Below are 19,238 nucleotides of genomic sequence, written 5' to 3' on the forward strand. Positions count from 1 at the left end.
GGGTATAAAAATATAGCTCTGCATCTTATGAAATGTGCTGCAATAACAAAATATATTGACTTCTGCAGGCTTGAGTGGGCAGAAAACTGAAATGATCATTTCTTTGTTTAGTGGTTGTCCTAGTTCTGGATAGGCTCATCTTACAGTTTTCAGTTTTAAACAAAGAAGGAAATGTATCTTTTTTGTATGGAGCTGCACTCTTGTTGCTTTTATTAAATATGATTCTTACCTCATCCTGACACAGCAAGACCCAACCTTACTTTTCACTCATTAAAATGCAAATCAATTTATAATTTTTTTGAAATGCATTTTTCTGTATTTGTTTGTTGTTATTGTCTCTCACTGTTCAAATAAACGTACCATTAAAATTATAGACTGATCATTTCCTTGTCAGTGGGCAAAGGTACAAAATCAGCAGGCAATCAAATAATTTTTTCCCTCACTGTATACAATTAGACAAAAACTGTGGGGTGACACTGACTTCCTATGTATTAGCCTGAATAATACAATAACATGAAAAAATAAGGATTCTCATTTCGGTTGCATGAAGATCTTTTCTGTATCACCTTTAATACAGACTCATAGCAGGACCAACAGCAAAGAGACAGCTGTATAGTGTTAGACACTAACATGGCACAGGGAAGAACAGCAGCTATTGCTAAAAAAAAAAAAAGACACACACACACACACACACACACACATGAACAATAACAGGTTATTGGCCAGAAGAATTCATTTAAAAGTGTATCAGAGCAATAAAAATATTTGACACTGAATGTGTTCAAAGGAGAAAGTACAAATAATAGAAAAAGTTAAACAATTAAAATAAATTAATATCAAATATATATATATATATATATATGTATATGTATATATAAAGTGTGTACCACATTACATGTAATTTCATGTGATTGTATTAGATATACTCAACAAAACCTAGCAATGATACTCAGCTTTAGGTTACTGTAGCAGATGTTAGATTAGAAAAGTCATCTTCTAAAATGATGAGTAAAACCATATTAGCAGACAGTTTCAGCATACACACCATGATCCAAAACTAAAGAAGCACCACCACATCATAATGACCATCTCAAACATAATGTGACAACAACATGAACAAAATACATTAAGATTATTCAGCTTGTAGTGGCCTTCACTTTAAAATAGTATAACATCACACAACTGAGTAATGGAGCAATCTCATCACCAGCTGTTCCCCATCAGTGTTAAATAATCAATCAAATAAATAGGAAATATTACCACTAATAACGTTCAGCAATGTCAGCTGAAAACAAACTAGTGTTTCAGACCGACACAAAAGCTATAAGATGCAATCACTCTTTTTTTTTAACTTCATTCACATTATCAAACTGTCACCACTAGAGGACAGCACAGGCACATCCAATCAGTCAGAGCCTGCATCCTAAAGGGAGACTTTCTGTTAAACCATTAGAAATTTGGCACAGCTTCCTTCATATCAAACCGTACACAATATCATAGTCATCAGTTATGGCATGTATAAGTCTGGTCCTAAATTTTTTTGTCCCTATATTAAGGAAAAATACTAGGCAGTTATTTGGAGCTGTATCTATACTTACAAATATGATGTCTATGAATCTACCGTATACTTAAAAATTCCACCAAGTAATCTATTAGAAGCAACAAAAAATGTCCCATGTAAAATTAATGGAATAGAAATGTCACTAGTGATCAGTCATTGAGCTAATTTTTGCCCTAAAATTTAGTCAAGAAATAGAAACAGAGAAATAGTTTGTAGGTTTTCACAGGTAAAATTCACAGACCATAACTTAGCTTAGGATCATCCCAGGTTTTAAAAACAATTAAAATACAAATAACATATTACCAACCTTCACAGAGCGCTCACAGAGAGATAACCCCAGGTTGCAAGCCTCAGAGACACCACTCAGAATCACTCTGAAATCATCCACAATGGATCCACACAATTATGACATACAGAATGATGTGAATTCATCATACATTTTGCTCTAGCATTTGTTTGTAAACATTTGATGAGGCTTTGATTACTGAGCGAACTCCATATGAATTTGCCTGTGATTTCATATACAAAACCATCCAAAACCACTGACCTTACAACCACAAATCGAATGTATGTTCCTTAACAAAAGGGAGACTGGAGTGTTTTATGTCAAATAAATGTGTTTACAGTACTTGCAAATGAAAGTTCAGTCAAGTGTGAAAATGTCCCATCACTATGTCGATCACGGCATCCCTAAGATCACCAAGATGCCTTCAAACACCTTGCTCTCTGACAGGGATGTAGATTTTCTCCTGATCTCCTGATCAACAATAGCAGATTCCATTCACATGGTTATTAACAGGACTGAACAGATTAAGTTCATTTTTTTTCTTGGTTTGACTGGGAGCTCTTTGTTGACCATAAATTATTATTTCTATAATGTATTTTCAGTTTGTTCCAACTGCCAGCTAACTCAAGTATCAGCTTAGCTAACCATGACTTAGTCTGCAGACAGGTTTTAACTGATTAATTAGCAAACAAAACCTCAAACAAACTAGCTGTTTTTGACAGGTAAATTTGCACAGTTAGCTTGCTAAATTCAAACTGGGCTGATGCGAAATGCAACCTTTGAGTTAGCTAGCTAAAATGGCTGAGAGTTTAGAGTGCAGCCATTATTAGCACACAGTCCTTGGAGCAAAGCTGAGAAGCAAGTATTGTCATTGTAAAATTACAGAAACATACTTGGAAAATGTGGCCAAGGCATTTGGTGCCTTATCTTGTTTGTCTGACCATTCATTAAGTTTCTTTCCAGGGGACATTTAGAGGACCATGATTATGTAAATGACTGATGTGCTGTTTACTTGGAGATGAACAGGATTAGTTAGGGATATCACTGAACTTCCCATAATGGCAATACATGAATGACAGATTTACCATATTTGGTCAACATTGTAACTAGTTAAACATACTGTTTTGTTGCCCAAAAAATAAGCCACATTTTTAATATGTCATTTGAAGGTTAATGTTTGACATTGTCTGCTGATGGTCAGCAAATACCAGCCTGGGTACATCTTGTAATCAGCTCCCTGGATTATAACAACCAGCTATTTAAGCCTGGAAATAAAAATGACTACTTTAATCTGATTTCAGTGGAACAACAGAATTTTGTTTCCATCCAGCTACCTAAAGAACTTAAAGACTTGAATACATATGTTTCCTCCAACTGACCTGAAGTGACTTAACCAGCTTTTTGAATGTATAAACAAGCTTTGACGTCAAGTGTTTGTCAGACGCTTGGCGCAGTCAGTTGTTAGTGTTCTATAGTTGATGTCTGTAATTGTATTTTCTATCTGAAGCTAAAAACAGAAAAGTGGATTTGATGACTGTGAGCATCAGTACATGAGACAAACTACCAAGGAAATAACTGGGGGATATCTTACAGTGTTTTTCCATCACTGTTGGACATCGAGATAAAAAAAAATACAAAATCAGCTTTGAGTAAAAATGAAAAACAAAACCATTTTTGCAATAGTAAGAAAATGCCAGTGACAATTTCCTTATATTTTAGTCCACATTAAAATACTTGGATGGATACCCAGCTACTGAGGCATTAGCCCATGTGACCAGATTTCAAAGCCCAGCAGCACCATCAAAGGCACTGTGGACTGCTAGCACTCTACACACTGATACTACAGCACCTTTTTCCCTCAAGTGTAACCATTGGTGGACTTGTTAAGTCAGAATTGTGTCCCATCAGCAGCAATGTCAAAAGTGTTGAGAAATCAAAAGGTCAGCAGGCAAGAGAAAAGATCTTGCTGGGTTCACAGAACAGATTCGATAGCCTCTGGTGTGGCTGCTAAGGCTTTGTTTTGATGTGTCATGAGCGGCGAGGTCTCCTCCTCCGCCTGGACATTGGCAACTGCTTCCACAAGGACCCCTGCCAGTTCCTCCTCCTGCTGCTGGTCTCGCTGCTTCTTCATCTCCTGCTGATTGATATGGTGGAGGATTCCAGCGCCCAGAGCATCGCCCTCCACATTCACCACAGTGGTGGTGCGATCCCTGTATGCAAAGTAGACATAAAGAGTTATTGTGTTTTACCAGTTATAATTTTTAGAGTAAACATCCCCTACCACACATCATCTTTCTTTGTTTTCAGCACACCTTATTTACAATTTCCTCATTCAGACCTAAAAGAAAGAACACAATGTCCTCCTTTGCTCTTAGCAGCAAATCCATGGAATGAAAGCAACACTGATAGAACAAATTTTGCATGAGGCCAAAGTCTTATTTTCACAACCAGATGTTTTTGTTCCAGAAACATGATAACTTGGTGAAGCCCTAGAGTGAGTTTTGCTAGTTTTTTCAAACAATTTTCCTTTAACCTCTTAACTCCTCCCTGTTGACTTGTCAGTGAGGCAAGCCTGATCCAGTTTCGCTTACAGTTACTGTTGGCAATGTGTGTGCATACGTGATCAGATGGAGCTTTGTGTGTTTTCTAATATAAGAGTCATGGGGTTCGCAGGCTTTACTCACACAATCCAATCAACAGCCAGCATGAGGGACAGGTCATTGGTTGGTAGGCCAATGGCCTCCAGGATGATGGCGATGGTGATGATCCCGCCAGCTGGGATACCTGCTGCACCAACACTGGAGGCTGTGGCTGTCACTCTAGAAACAGAATTTAATAATGGCAAGAATAAAAAAAATACTACTTATACCAATTATCACTTAACCAGGAATGTTTTTATCATCCCCAGAACTCACAGGATGGTGAAGATCTGTCCTGCATTCAGCTCAGCATTGTTGAGCTGAGCGATGAAGACAGCAGCAATGCATTGGAATATGGCTGCCCCATCCATGTTAACTGTGGCACCAATGGGAAGGATGAAGCGGCTGATGCGTTTATCCACACCATTATTCTCTTCAACACACTTTATCATAGAGGGGAGAGTTGCTGAACTGGTAAGACAAACAGTAAGATAGAACATAATAATTTCATGTTCATCAGCCAGTGAAGTGAAAATAATATCAAACATTCCTACATTTAAACTTCTGAACCTTTACACTTAAATCACTGCAAGCCATAGGAATGTCATGCTGGATTAAACATTTTGAAAGGTAAACTACAGGGTGCAGGTGATGGAAATGTAACAGTCAAACCAGCATTCCTTTTTTCTTAACATCTTCTTAAGATTTTCTCAACAAAACCTTTGTCAACATTTCTCATTTGGCACATTCATGAAGAATGTCCATGAATGTTGGATCTGATTTTTATTTGACTTTTAATTAATCTAGAATTGCATCACTGAAACGCAAATTCCTTTTTTGCTTTTAGTACAGTAAACAGATCACCTGGGACCCTGTGATGTGACAGTATACCTGGAGCAGGTGGCGAAGGCAGTGGTGAAGGGCGTGATGAGGCCTGACAGGAAACTGAAGGGGTTCTTGCGTGTGAAGCCGAAGTAGATGAGAGGCAGGACGATGCCTCCATGAATAATGTGGCCCAGGATCGACGCAAAGATGTACTTTCCCAAGCTGGTGACCAAAAGAACTACATCTTCCATCTCTACAATCTTACTGCCCACCAGAAACATGATGCCAAAAGGGATGTACCTGAAACAACAAAAGATCATTTTGATTTGAACATTTTTAACATATTGAGTATTGTCACATACTGATGTAGATAGTCCAAATATTCCACTGTAAAATCCTAGATGCATCCATTTCTACTCACCACATGATCCAGGAAACCAGCACCATGGTGGCCTCATTGAAAGCGTTGAAAAAACGGATGAGTTCCTCCCCCTCGTCTCCTAGCTTCCTCAACGCAACACCAAACACCATGGCAAATAAGACTAGACCCAGGATGTTCATGCCATCTGCTTCTGTACCAATAGGCACCTGGAACACAGAGAAGAGTCAAAGTGTAAGAGACTGAATAGAGTGAAAACACTGGGGCAGATGTGTGATAAAGCCTGTGGATGGTTCCCATAAAAATGGAAAAACAGGATGAACAGGAAACTCATCCAGCAATTATAAAGGTTAGACACATTTATCTTGGAAATCAAATTTATTTACTTAAGACTTGCAATACGTGCATCATTTCACTGAAAATGAAAGAAAATAATTTTAGGTCACAACAACATTTAAATATATTTAAGATTTTAAATATTGTACTTTTAAAAAGTTGTATTAATTTAAAGATATTGGTTTCAATGCATGTTTACCATCATACTAACAGTGCTAATATGCCTAAATATGCTTATTAGTAGTGAAGAAAATTGGAATGCCATTTTGCAGTTTTTTGTTTGTTTTTTTTTTTTCTTTTTAATCAGAAACCTGAGGATCAGAAAAATACAGTTACAAATTAATTGCGTGGAGGAGACCTTAGAGGGTGACCGAAGTTATTGTGATCTATCCCATATGGAACATGTCTGAACTAAATTTTATGACAATCTAATAGGTAATAGCCAATAGTCATTTAGATCTTTGTCTATAGACTGACGTCATGGTGATGCAGCTGGATCACCAAATCCATTACAAGACAAATCATGACTTTAAACAAAACAGCTTTTCTTAGTTTTGGATACATTGCACTTGTTTGGTCATGGTCAGATACTTCAAAGTTAGACTGCAACATCATGTGTAGCCTTATGTAATGGTGTCAAACAAAAGTGTGGACATAATTAACTGTCGTAAACAGTTAATTAGGCATATTTTGCTACAGACTGTGTGCATGTGGGTGCACAGGTTTGGGGGGAGCAGTTGAAGGATTCAGTGAACCTTATAACAAATAGAGACAAGGACAAATCCTGAGCTCATCCTCTCCCATTGTCCTGAGCTCTCCCATAGCTCCACTAGCTTCATCCCCTGAAATGGGGGGGGGGGGGTCCAGTTTGACCCATGAGAGACAAATATCATGGAAAGATGCCAGGATCAGGTCCACCAGTTGCTTCACCATACTGGGTCAATGGGGGCAAGCCATGAGAAGTTGCAGGATGAGGATTATTACTATAAGTTCAAAACTTAGCAAATGGGAGCATATTATGTAGAAACCTCTGAAGTAGATGACAGGCAGGGCAGTGTGTTTAAACATGTATATGGTTGTGTTAGGTGTGTGACTATATGTATGGGATGTTTCCTGCTCATACCTTTTGATAGCGTGTGGTCCCATTGGTGTCGTTCCCCACAGCAACCATCTTGTAGTCAGTGACATACTGAAACAGAAAATAGAGGTAAACATGTTGTAGGTAACTTTATTTGATGCTGTTTACATTCTAGTGCTGAAATGTGTAGCTAAAGTGTCAAAAGGAAAATTAATGCAAAATTATCCTGATACTGCCCTATTTTGAAACATGTAGTGAAAGAGGACATGAGGATAGTTGGTGTGGGTGTGCAGGATACGGATGATAGGATTAAATGGAAGGCAGATGATTTGCTGTGGCGACCCCTGAAGGGAGCAGCCGAAAGGAAAAGAAGAAGAAGACAGCCCCATTTTGAAACAAGCCGATAATGTATTATTTCAAGTTCAGTATCTCAGTTTTCTGCCAGTGCATGTCCATAAAATATTCTAAACCAGGATCCACGACTTGCTGAGTGTGTTATCAGACCAAAGTGATGATGGTGGATTTTTGCAGGACTAAAAAGGATCAAACCATTAGGCATCTTAAAAAAACACTTCGCTTTCCACAAACAGTGATGTCCTCAAGCCTGTCCTGTGCTATTTGCTCCTAAGTCCAGGCCAGTGTGATGAGGAAGATGAGTGATGGGTTTTCCAGGAAGGTGGCTTTACACACCTCCAAAAGTGTGGAGACAGCACTGAACCCAGTCAGGCATCACCTTGCACAGCTGTGCTTTGCCATCAGTTTGGGGGAAAGCATGAAACAGCTGTGTCAGCAGATGATATATCTCTAGCCTACACCCAGACTCTCATGCCACGAACAGCTATACTGTATGTCAGAAGATCGCCTGCTGCTGTTTGGTGACAGCAGGGAAGATAATGTTGTCCCTCAGGGCAATGTCAGCATGTCACGTGGTGGTGCAGGTCAGGCTGATGCACATTAAGAATTTTCATAAACTTAGGCTCCAAATTCTGACTCTTGCTCAAAGCACCGCTGCTTTTTGGGCTTCAACCAATCACCTGCTCAAGTGGGTGCTGTTAGGATGTGTTCCCCTTTGTTCACTTTTTTACAGATGAAATCTCAGAGTGGCCAGGTGGAAGACTGAGCCTGGCCTCTAAGGCCACAAGGTCTGCTTGCAGTTCTAGATAATGCTGACCACAGTGACCACGTGTATGTTATAGTGTGCAGGCCCAGGGCCCCCCCTGTCAGCGCTGAGACTGGATGGATGCGCTGGATGTGCAATGCTGCAATGGACCTCACTCTTAACAGCCTTCACCTCCTCTAGTAACCATTTGCTTGTTTCGATTTGTTATGCTAAGATAAGATATCATCTCACAGCACCAGCTCCAAACTTAACCCACAGAGATGAGAGTTGTACTGATCTTCTCTAAATGAAAAGGAAATAAATGTAATCCTCAGTGTCAGACTACTCTTTTAATACAAGTCATTTAATCAGAGCAGCCCTTGATGTTCCCAGCCCAAATGTGTAAAAAGTAAAAGCTCAAGTGAAAAATAAGGATTTTTAATGTGGCTAATAACATTTAATATTATATACAAATATAATCCTGCAGAGAGACAGTAGTTTTCTGAGTGGTTTTTCAACTGCTGCTCAGAGGTCTCAGGATTAACTAACTATCATGGACTGACATAAAAACCTGAAAAAGATTGCTAAAATCTCATTGCATGTGCATTGAGTTGGGGGCAAATGTAATGCTCTCCATTGTTGTTCTCACTAAGTTCAGACAGTCTTTTCATTGTTATAGGATACAACCAGCACTGCAACAACACTGTGTTGGACAAGAGATTTTAATATAAGGCTGTATTCCCCATAATGTACTGTACATCTTTGTTTAAATGTCTGTTTAAACATCTAGCTGCTTGTCACTCTGTGTAAATCTCCCTTCTTCTCTGCTTTTTTGGTTTAATCCGCACTTGGATCTGTTCCATAGCGGTTCTCTACCAAAGTATAGGCTGGGTGGAGGAGTGAATATTGAACTCTGTGACCCGGCTGCACTCTGAAACTCCATTTACCCTCGCTGTGAGAAGTCACTAACTTATTTGCTGGTTTATTATTCACTGGCCTACTTTAGACAAGTTTAAGGCAGCTGATTCAACTGAAGAAGTAAAGGTTGTGAGCGTGTGCCATTTAATATCCTCACATCCCCAAATATTGAACTTTCCATTTTTTTTTTTTTGCCTTAACAGACCCAGTAATAATTCTAGGAAGTGGTGCATTTAAGAGCAACGAGGCGAGGTGGGTTGCTAGGCTGGATGAAATGGAATGGTCTCGCTATGGTAACGGCTGGTAAGGGAAAAGGAAAAGAGGCGTTTGGACAAGCAGAGGAAAGCAGCCACTCTCTATTCTGAACGTGTCCTCATTAAGAGGCATTATGAGGCTCTCAGCGCTATGGGCAGGATTTACAGCCGCAGTAAATGAAGCGGCATCCACTTGGTTGGTAACATAAATTCTGATAAACAATCCACACAAGACACAAGAGGTAAGGAAAACTGATAAAGTGGCAATAAAAAGAGGAAGTGATGAAAGAGTAAGGACAGTATGGTGTGGTGAAGTGAGGTGCTGGCACTCACAGAGCGGAAAGCAGCAGCCACCAAGTTCGCTGGGAATAAATTCCTGAAAAAGAAAGTGGAAAAACAAGTTAGAGCCACAGAAAACTACAGCCATCTTATTGCAGTTTTTATTCAGTGACCCAAGATTCCATTAACCTTTTGAAACCTGAAAATTGCAATACTTAAACCTGCAATAGACAAAACAACAACTCAACACTACCCCAGTCTTTCAAAAGTGTGTGGTTCATCTGAACAGCAAACAGTTTGTCATCACACTCTGTACCTTGGCTCTTTTCCCAGGATCAAACTTTACATTCACTAACCCCTAAATTCACTGCCGAGTTGTTGTGGGACTGATCTAGTGTAAAAAAAAATCAAAGTTTTTATTAGCATTACATATTCCTGGATGTTTCATTGCATCCATTTACACTTCAACTTTTGTTTTATTTATTTCAATCAATTTATTTATTTCATTCATGAAAATCTCAGATGACACTTTAGTGTTTCATTCATGTGTTTTCCTGTAATCAGTAGGCAGCTTGTATCTTCCTAAGTTTAAAATAATAGCATGGCCCTGGATATATAGTTGTTTTACAGGTCTTAATAACATTTGAACTAGGGCTGTCAATCGATTAATATATTTAATCACGATTAATCACATGATTGTTGATAGTTAACTTGTGATTAATCGCAAATTAATCATATTTTTTATGTTACAAATGTACCTTTAAAAGCATGTTTTTAAGTGTTCACTTTTCTTATCAAGACAAGAGGGTAGAAGTATGCTGCTTTATACAAATTTGTTTATTTCTGTGACATTATCCAGAAAAGTTTCCTGAATAATGTAAGAGCATATTGAAAAAAATATGCTGGAAGCATTAATTGTCAACCTCAAGGAGCTACACATGGACATATTGAATTAACATTACATAGTAAAACTAACACAACACAGTGTCAAACTTTAACACTGAAAGGTAAAATAGCTGATGAACATCATAACAACAGACCTACTGTGGTTGGTCATTGACAGTTCACCCACTGTCTTTACCACCTAAATTATCTCACTGTAATGGAGTTTGACCTCAGACTCGAGGAAACAAAGGCTCACAGATATAGCGTTAACTCTTTCTACTAGATATGTAAAAAAAAAGTGAAATGTAATAAATAAAATGGTCACAGTGAGGAGTTTAATGCCCTCTGACAGGGCTTTGAAGATAAACTTTCCATTCATAAGACTTCTTTGTCTGTCCATTTCAATTCTGCTTCTGGTAGCATGCTATGCTAACTTACGCCGCGCTGTTTTCTTCAACTACGGAGTGCGTTGAGGCCCATAATTCAAAACGCGATTAACGAGCGTTAAAACAAATTCGTGGCGTTAAAACTAATTATTTACTCGTTGAATTTGAAGCCATGATTTTAACACAATATGTTCAGACGTTCTTGAACAACAAAAATATCAAACACATATATTAGTTTTAATCTTGAAGTTCACAACACAACAACTTAAAGGTTAGTAGTCTGCAATGTTACAATTAGAGGTAATTGAAACTATTAACTGTAGTTGAAGGATACAGGAACAGGGTTAATGCTGCATTAATACTTGCTAAGATAGATCACATCATTACATTATTAAAACATGAAAACAGGATTTCCTTCCAAATCAGTTTGTATATCAATATTAACCAAAGACTAACAAGCTGAAACATTCATTTGGATCCCTTTTTGTGTTTACATTTGTTTTGTTTGTCGACAGCACACAATCAACCATGCACGTATCAATATGCTTTACGCACGTATACACATGCTTTAGCTTCATGCCTCTTCTTGTACTTCACTTCTTATGACATTTAGACATTAAAGCTCAACTCACACATATCTAATTTAGAGCTTAAATTCAAGTAGAGAAGAAAGGATTAGTTTCTATTAAAGTTTTAAAAGTTGTCGTCCTCATTTTGAGATTGAGTACATTTTAGTAATCAATAACAGAAGGAAGTTCTATAATATTTTTAGTACTATTGACCGTTACAGGCACAGGCTGCTATTTCCATGCATATTACGTGCAACATTTAGTTTGTGTATACACAGTGACAACACACATGGGGGCAACAAGGTTGTGCAGCGTGATACTATAGGAATTTCAATGTTTCTGTAAATAAAAATAAAAGCCATTAAAGGTATGTTATATAGCAAAGGTTGTTTATTTAAACAAACCGACCCTGGTTAGAGCAGTAAAGGCATCACTAGCAAACTTGTTCCCCTCACTAAAGAATGACTGAAATCCTGCCAATCAGGCCAGTTTGAAGCATTTAAACTGGAAAGCATCCAGTCAGTTGGTTTACCTCAAGTGGCTTTTTCCTGACCTGTTTTTGCACACAGTGACACTGGCAACATGCTAGAGTTTAAAAGGCTTGCTCACCATGTAAACATAAAGATGTGGCGACAGGCCTGGGAACCTTGTCCATTACATCTCTTCTTTGTGGTTGCACATGTAACATGTTATTGCATTTATCTGTAGTAGCTCACAAACATATTTAATAGTAAAAAAACGCTCCACATTACACAGTACATGTGTAGGTATGAGAAATGCAAATGTTTGTTGTTAACATAAGCTATAAAATCCAAAATTGTACTCAACCATAGCATTTTGGCACTAACCAACCTTACAGGCGGGAAGGAAAATCAAACAGAAGTTGGGGGTGATGTTCATAGCAGTATAAAAACTTTTTCAGTGACAGTCTGTCTGTATAGGCACCATGCTGAGTTTATTTTTCACTACTGTAAGTAAAGTATACAAAGATTACTGGAAGCCTGCATGCCTATTCCATGCATTAGTGTGTTTGCTGTGACTTGATCCTTTGGGGCCACACTGTATTGTGCAAAAAAATACAGACTTTGCTCACATTTATTCCCATGGTCGGACTACAGCCAAGCAATTCAGTGCATAACCCCTTGACCCCATCAACTCAGATTTTAGTTCAGAGCCAAATGTTGCTTTAGCTGTTAAATATGTTAGCTCCACTGTGGTGGCTGCTGTTTGACTTTGCCCATTTGCTTGATCCCCTGAACTCTGAACTTTGCCTCAGAATGTTGGCCTACTGGTTTTTTGATCTTTGTGTGTTCCTGGCTTTGCCTCTTGTTTGTCTGCTTCGTGTTTGTCTGACCTTCCTGTGAATCTGTCAATACTTACATTAACCTTATCCTTTTACTCAAATCTCCTGTTTGTTTTACAAGCACCAAAGAAAAAATATCATGTGCACTAGAGAGATCTACAGTGGGTACAGAAAGTATTCAGACCCCTTTAAATTTTTCACTCTTTGTGTCATTGCAGCCATTTGCCAAAATCAAAAAAGTTCATTTTATTTCTCATTAATGTACACTCAGCACCCCATCTTGACAGAAAAAACCAGAAATGTAGAAATTTTTGCAAATTTATTAAAAAAGAAAAACTGAAATATCACATGGTCATAAGTATTCAGACCCTTTGCAGTGACACTCATATTTAACTCCATTTCTTCTGATCCTCCTTGAGATGGTTCTGCTCCTTCATTGGAGTCCAGCTGTGTTTAATTAAACTGATTGGACTTGATTAGGAAAGGCACACACCTGTCTATATAAGACCTTACAGCTCACAGTGCATGTCAGAGCAAATGAGAATCATGAGGTCAAAGGAACTGCCCAAGGAGCTCAGAGACAGAATTGTGGCAAGGCACAGATCTGGCCAAGGTTACAAAAGAATTTCTGCAGCACTCAAGGTTCCTAAGAGCACAGTGGCCTCCATAATCCTCAAATGGAAAAAGTTTGGGACGACCAGAACTCTTCCTAGACCTGGCCGTCCAGCCAAACTGAGCAATCGTGGGAGAAGAGCCTTGGTGAGAGAGGTAAAGAAGAACCCAAAGATCACTGTGGCTGAGCTCCAGAGATGCAGTAGGGAGATGGGTGAAAGTTCCACAAAGTCAACTATCACTGCAGCCCTCCACCAGTCGGGGCTTTATGGCAGAGGGGCCAGACGGAAGCCTCTCCTCAGTGCAAGACACATGAAAGCCTGCATAGAGTTTGCCAAAAAACACATGAAGGACTCCCAGACTATGAGAAATAAGATTCTCTGGTCTGATGAGACCAAGATTGAACTTTTTGGCGTTAATTGTAAGCGGTATGTGTGGAGAAAACCAGGCACTGCTCATCCCCTGCCCAATACAATCCCTACAGTGAAACATGGTGGTGGGAGCATCATGTTGTGGGGGTGTTTTTCAGCTGCAGGGACAGGACGACTGGTTGCAATTGAAGGAAAGATGAATGTGGCCAAGTACAGAGATATCCTGGAAGAAAACCTCTTCCAGAGTGCTCAGGACCTCAGACTGAGCCGAAGGTTCACCTTTCAACAGGACAATGACCCTAAGCACACAGCTAAAATAACAAAGGAGTGGCTTCGGAACAACTCTGTGACCGTTTTTTGACTGGCCCAGCCAGAGCCCTGACCTAAACCCAATTGAGCATCTCTGGAGAGACCTGGAAATGGCTGTCCACCAACGTTCACCATCCAACCTGACAGAACTGGAGAGGATCTGCAAGGAAGAATGGCAGAGGATCCCCAAATCCAGGTGTGAAAAACTTGTTGCATCATTCCCAAGAAGACTCATGTCTGTACTAGCTCAAAAGGGTGCTTCTACTCAATACTGAGCACAGGGTCTGAATACTTATGACCATGTGATATTTCAGTTTTTCTTTTTTAATAAATTTGCAAAAATTTCTACATTTCTGTTTTTTTCTGTCAAGATGGGGTGCTGAGTGTACATTAATGAGAAATAAAATGAACTTTTTTGATTTTGGCAAATGGCTGCAATGACACAAAGAGTGAAAAATTTAAAGGGGTCTGAATACTTTCCGTACCCACTGTAGCTACCTGTTGAAATAATAAATATAACAAGACTCTCGAGTCTATAGCCATGAAAGAAGAAGAACTAGTTGTAGACATTTTACTCAAAACGACCTGTCAAGAGTGTACCCCTGCCTTTCACCCAAAGAGAGCTGGGATAGGCCATCCAGTAGTCATTAAAGGTTGGTAAAAACCATCAAGAAGAAGCTCGATTTTGAGACAAGTAGACAACCAAAGAAATCCCATCCTTTCATTCTGGCTTCTCTCCAAAGCCACTCCTCCATAGCACATGAACATCATTTCTTCTTTTTAGTTGTAGCTTTCTCCAATACAGTCTACTGTTTGCGAACAAAAGCTGCTGTGGGTACTTTACCATAGCTCACTTGCTGTAGCTATAAACAGAGTGGGAACACATTTGCTTGCAATGCATTCAGGGAGATTCTTGTCTTTCTTGTTTCATGCAGTGCAAGGGCAGATTGTGTGCAAGTCGGAAGTAGGCTGACAGGCAAGTAGGCCATCCAATGGTTTTCTTCGGGTCGAATAAAATGATTGGTCAGCCTTTTTTTTTTTTAGCTCTGCTGCTGCCACAAATAACAGATTATATTCTTCATGATGTCAGTGCATATAATTTATTACACGTGTCACAGACTGTTGTCTTAAAGTTTTTAAAATACATACACCAGCGAGCCAAGCCACTGGACTGGGCACGTTACCTACTTGCTAAACATGTGATTATTGTGATATAACTTCTTAAATAGAAACATAAGATATGATCGATACAAGGACTCATTCCACCCGTTTTCATAAAAAACACAAACAGCCAATGATAATGAAAATAGTGCAACGCCGAACCAATTATGTGGATGAAAGAGAGTTAAAACACGTCAGTTGGGGTGATGTACACAGCACAGAGCGTGGAGGAGCAGCCAGCAGCAGTTCACATGCTAATGTTTGGGCTGCTGTCGCTGTGTAAGCCAGTATGTTAGGAGTGGGAGTCTGATTAAAGAGAAGATGAACAGAACAAAAAATGTTGATGACAACTCAAGTGTCAGCGTTAACTATGAAAACACCCAAACAGACACTCCAGCGCTCAAAAGACAAGAGCATTGTTGAGAGCAAGGGTCTGAGGACATCAGTAGTGTGGAGATATTTGGGATATTTAAAGTCCAACAAGAAGCAGAGTAGCAAGTGAAAAACAAACAATAAAACCATAAAAATTATACAAGAAATAAAAAAGCAGTTTAAAAGTAGACAACGCAATTGAGTTCCAGAGCCAGGGAGTATAGTGACTGAAAGCTCATGGTGATGAGCTGGACAGAGGGGACAGTGTAGCGGATGAAGGAGGATGATCTGAGGGTATGAGAGGGAGTGGTAACATGGAAGAGGTCAGACAGATATTGAGGTGCAAGGCTATGAATGGCCTTGAATGTAAACAGAATGATTTTGAATTCAATACGAAACTTAACCAGGAACCAGGAGAGCTGCTGCAAGACGGGAGTAATGTGGAGAGTGGAGGTGGTTCTGGTGATGATGCGGGCAACTGAATTCTGAACCAGTGGAAGCTTATTAAGGGAGTTGTGAGCGAGCCCAAAGAGGAGGGAGTGGTAATAGTGCAAATGAGAAGTGGCGAGGCTGTGAATGAAGATAGCAGTGATATGAGGGGTAAGAGAGGGACGGAGGCAGTTAATGTTACATAGGTGTAAGTATGCAGACCGGGTAATGTAGGTGTACGATTGGAAAGATAGAGTACTGTCGAGGGTGACACCCAGACTTTTGAATAGTGTTGATTTTGTACTAATGAGGAGAACCTCAGTTTTTTTACTAGTTAATTTTAGAAAAGTTAAAGAGAACCAGGACTTGATTTCGGCCACCCTCTTCCTCAGTGAGGGAAAATATTGTGACAAGATTTTTGTCTATATTGCCCAGCCCTAATTGTTCATAACCTATGGGGTTCATATGTCTCATATTTCATGAGCAGCAGCATGGGCTCACTGCTGTGATTTTAATAGTTTTTAGGCAACAAGGGAGGTCTTGGGAAACAGCACAGTGAAATTCATGGTTGGCTTTAGTCTTGGTTTATGGAACATACCAAAAACAAAAAAAAGTCTAAATTAATTAAAAAACTAAATTAAAAAAATTATTCCAACATGTTACAGGACAGTTTAGCTTGTCAGTTATATAAACCTCAAAAGTGACTAAATGATCTGGTGTCAAAATAGGTTCAGGTGTTTATACCTTGAAATATGCATGCCTAAGCTCAAAGTGAGAGGACATAATATGCCACACAACAGAGCAAAGGAGGAACTTTTTAAAACAATATATGGACCTCAATGTTTTCTGACTGTTTAAAACTCTGTGGAAACATAGAGTACTTGTATACTCTGGGAATGAAAACTACATTTTAAAGAAGACTAAAAGTGTCTCTATCAGTACTGGCTTTTAAATCCTGTATTGGTTTAATCCTTCGTCAAATGTTTTGACCAACTGGTCGGCAATACAAATATAAAGTCTGACTCTATAGTGTGTGGCTGAGAAATAAAAGTGGACTGTCCACCTGCTGTAGTGATAAAGGAGACATGGGGTTTATCTCTGCACTTCTTTCCCTTCCTCGAAATACACTCCACTCTTTGAACAGCTGTCAGCTTTCCCTCACACTGTGGAAACTTATTATTAGGACTCCTCCTGCGTGGGTCACTGAAAACAAGTAAACATGGCGATATTTATAGGCTGAAGCTGCCAGGAGCAGATTTCTTTTTTAAAAAAACCATTTCCATATTCCAAAAAGCTTCTCAATATTGATATTTTTCTACACGGTGTTTAAAACTGCATAATTCCCACTGAAATGCTCAACTTAATCTACATACACTACATCATGATAGAAGATAGAAAAGGCCAGAACAGCTAGGAGACACCACTTATCTCTGACTGCTAACTTTAACTGAACAGTGGGGTCCTTCTGGCTGCATCTCACTCAAGGACATCCCCACCCTCCAGTCTTTGGGGAGCCACTGCTGTGTAAAATAACAGAAATGTGACCCTGGAGTGTACCTTGCATAAATAGAAAACTTAGTTGTTTATGTAACAGCCCGTGTTACTGAGTAAACAGCCTTTACCATGAAACAGGTCTGCACCACGGAGATGGCACTGATGACACTTGATGTAACACTTCAGCAGCCCGTGAATCAGTCACTTCACAAGCTGTTGACATGCCTCTACAAAAGTCCACTATGAGATTTCCTTTTCCTTCCACGCTCAAAGAACAAAGCAAGAAGAAAGGCATGAGTAGATGGCATTTGGCAAAGTTAGTTACAGTGCTCCGCTCAGCACTTAGTCACATCAGCACACTTAGTATTCTGAGTTTTATCTTAGGTAACTGTAAACAAATATCAGCAAAATGTACTTCAAGCACTTAATGTAAATCTTTATGTGATTATGAGGGAAAATATACATTTGATTAGTTGGACTGATCCATTAAGCAGCATTTTACTGTAATTGATTGAGTTTTAGTTCATTTAAATTTCTCTCTATAGTTTTATATAGTTTCATGGCGATGTTCTATGTTTTTTGATGCACTTAAGTAAAAGGCTGAATTTTTGAAGTATACCTATAAAATAGCACAAAATGGAAATACTCAAGTAGATCAGAGACATTTTACAGGTTTAAATGACTCATTGTGACATGAACATTTATTCACAGACACTGCTAACTGCTATACTATATTTCCAATCACATCGACTTACATATTTATGCATTGAGTCACAAAGGATAACTTGGCTGATGTTTCATGTACCAGTCTTCATGAACGTGTCTGTGCATGGAGCCACTCATGCGCCATTATTACCCTCAGAACTACTACAATATCACATCACTGGCCTACATACTGGCATTTCATTTCCCAGATTGTTGAAAACTGATTCAAATGCTACGGTACCTGGCCAGATCCAAAAAGGAGTCGGTGGTCTCCTTGTTGCTGCTAACGCTCTCCAGTCCCAGGTTGTTGGTGTTCAGAGCTCCTGCGCCCACGCCGGGTTTAATGATGAAAGCCAGGGCCACTCCGATCCCCGAAGCGATCAGCGTGGTCACCAGAAAGTAGGCGACCGCGATGCCCCCCAGCTTGCCCAGGGAGCGCGTGTCCAGGCTGGCGGCGCCGGATATGAGGCTGCAGACGACCAGGGGTAGGATGATCATCTTCAGCATCCGGAGGAGCATCTCTCCGGGGAAGGCGAAGTAAGTCATCTGCGCTTTTGTCAGGTTCAGGTTGCGGACCATCATGCCCAGCCCGACGCCCACGAGTACTCCGGACACCGTCATGATCACCAGCAGGTTCTTTCTCAGAAACTCCACCAGCTTCTCCCTAAAGCTTTTCTGCACGCTCTTCTCCAGGATCTGGTCGGTGGAGGCCGAGCTGGCTATGGCGTGTCCGTTGATCTCGCTTTTTTTCTCCATCTTTTTTATCTACAGAGCAGATCGAGAAGCTCAGTCAGGTTGCAGGCAGCGTGGGTTAGATGCACACGTACGTTTGGCGCACGCAGTGTGCTGCGTGAAGACCGATCCGGAGTTAAGACTGAGCGTGGAGCCCCGGCAGAGCCAATGGAAAATGAGCGACGACACAAAAAATCCAGTGGAACATGCGCACAAATGCCCGGTACTTTATACGGAGAACAAATGATGCAAGAGC

General features: G+C 39.7%; 1 protein-coding gene across 4 annotated transcripts; it reads right to left on the reverse strand.

The window, feature by feature from the left end:
• Positions 1-1,549: 1,549 nt before the first annotated feature.
• slc1a4 (solute carrier family 1 member 4) lies at positions 1,550-19,238 on the reverse strand. Of its 4 annotated transcripts, none has more exons than XM_026309245.2 (8): positions 18,492-19,238; positions 9,709-9,751; positions 7,150-7,215; positions 5,733-5,899; positions 5,378-5,611; positions 4,763-4,957; positions 4,532-4,666; positions 1,550-4,057 (listed from the first exon to the last, which is right to left on the reverse strand). In XM_026309245.2, exons 1-8 carry the CDS (start codon positions 19,004-19,006, stop codon positions 3,820-3,822), a joined length of 1,593 nt encoding a protein of 530 aa, XP_026165030.1. In that variant the 5' UTR covers positions 19,007-19,238; the 3' UTR covers positions 1,550-3,819. The 4 variants fall into 4 exon arrangements, with proteins under 4 accessions (XP_026165030.1, XP_026165031.1, XP_026165032.1 ...); XM_026309246.1 differs by lacking the exon at positions 18,492-19,238 and adding an exon at positions 17,674-17,694; XM_026309247.1 differs by lacking the exon at positions 18,492-19,238 and adding an exon at positions 9,908-9,962.

The sequence above is a fragment of the Mastacembelus armatus genome, chromosome 15 (genome assembly GCF_900324485.2).
Source record: "Mastacembelus armatus chromosome 15, fMasArm1.2, whole genome shotgun sequence".
Classification (NCBI taxonomy): domain Eukaryota; kingdom Metazoa; phylum Chordata; class Actinopteri; order Synbranchiformes; family Mastacembelidae; genus Mastacembelus; species Mastacembelus armatus.

What these genes read in the sequence shown, in the direction of transcription:
- slc1a4 (XM_026309245.2), bottom strand. Translation starts at nt 19,006, where the DNA reads ATGGAGAAAAAAAGCGAGATCAACGGACACGCCATAGCCAGCTCGGCC. An exon ending in GCCTTCGCCACCTGCTCCAG is followed by an intron (nt 4,958 to 5,377) that starts GTATACTGTCAC and finishes TTGTCTTACCAG; the next exon opens with TTCAGCAACTCTCCCCTCTA. An exon ending in GGACAGATCTTCACCATCCT is followed by an intron (nt 4,667 to 4,762) that starts GTGAGTTCTGGG and finishes TTCTGTTTCTAG; the next exon opens with AGTGACAGCCACAGCCTCCA.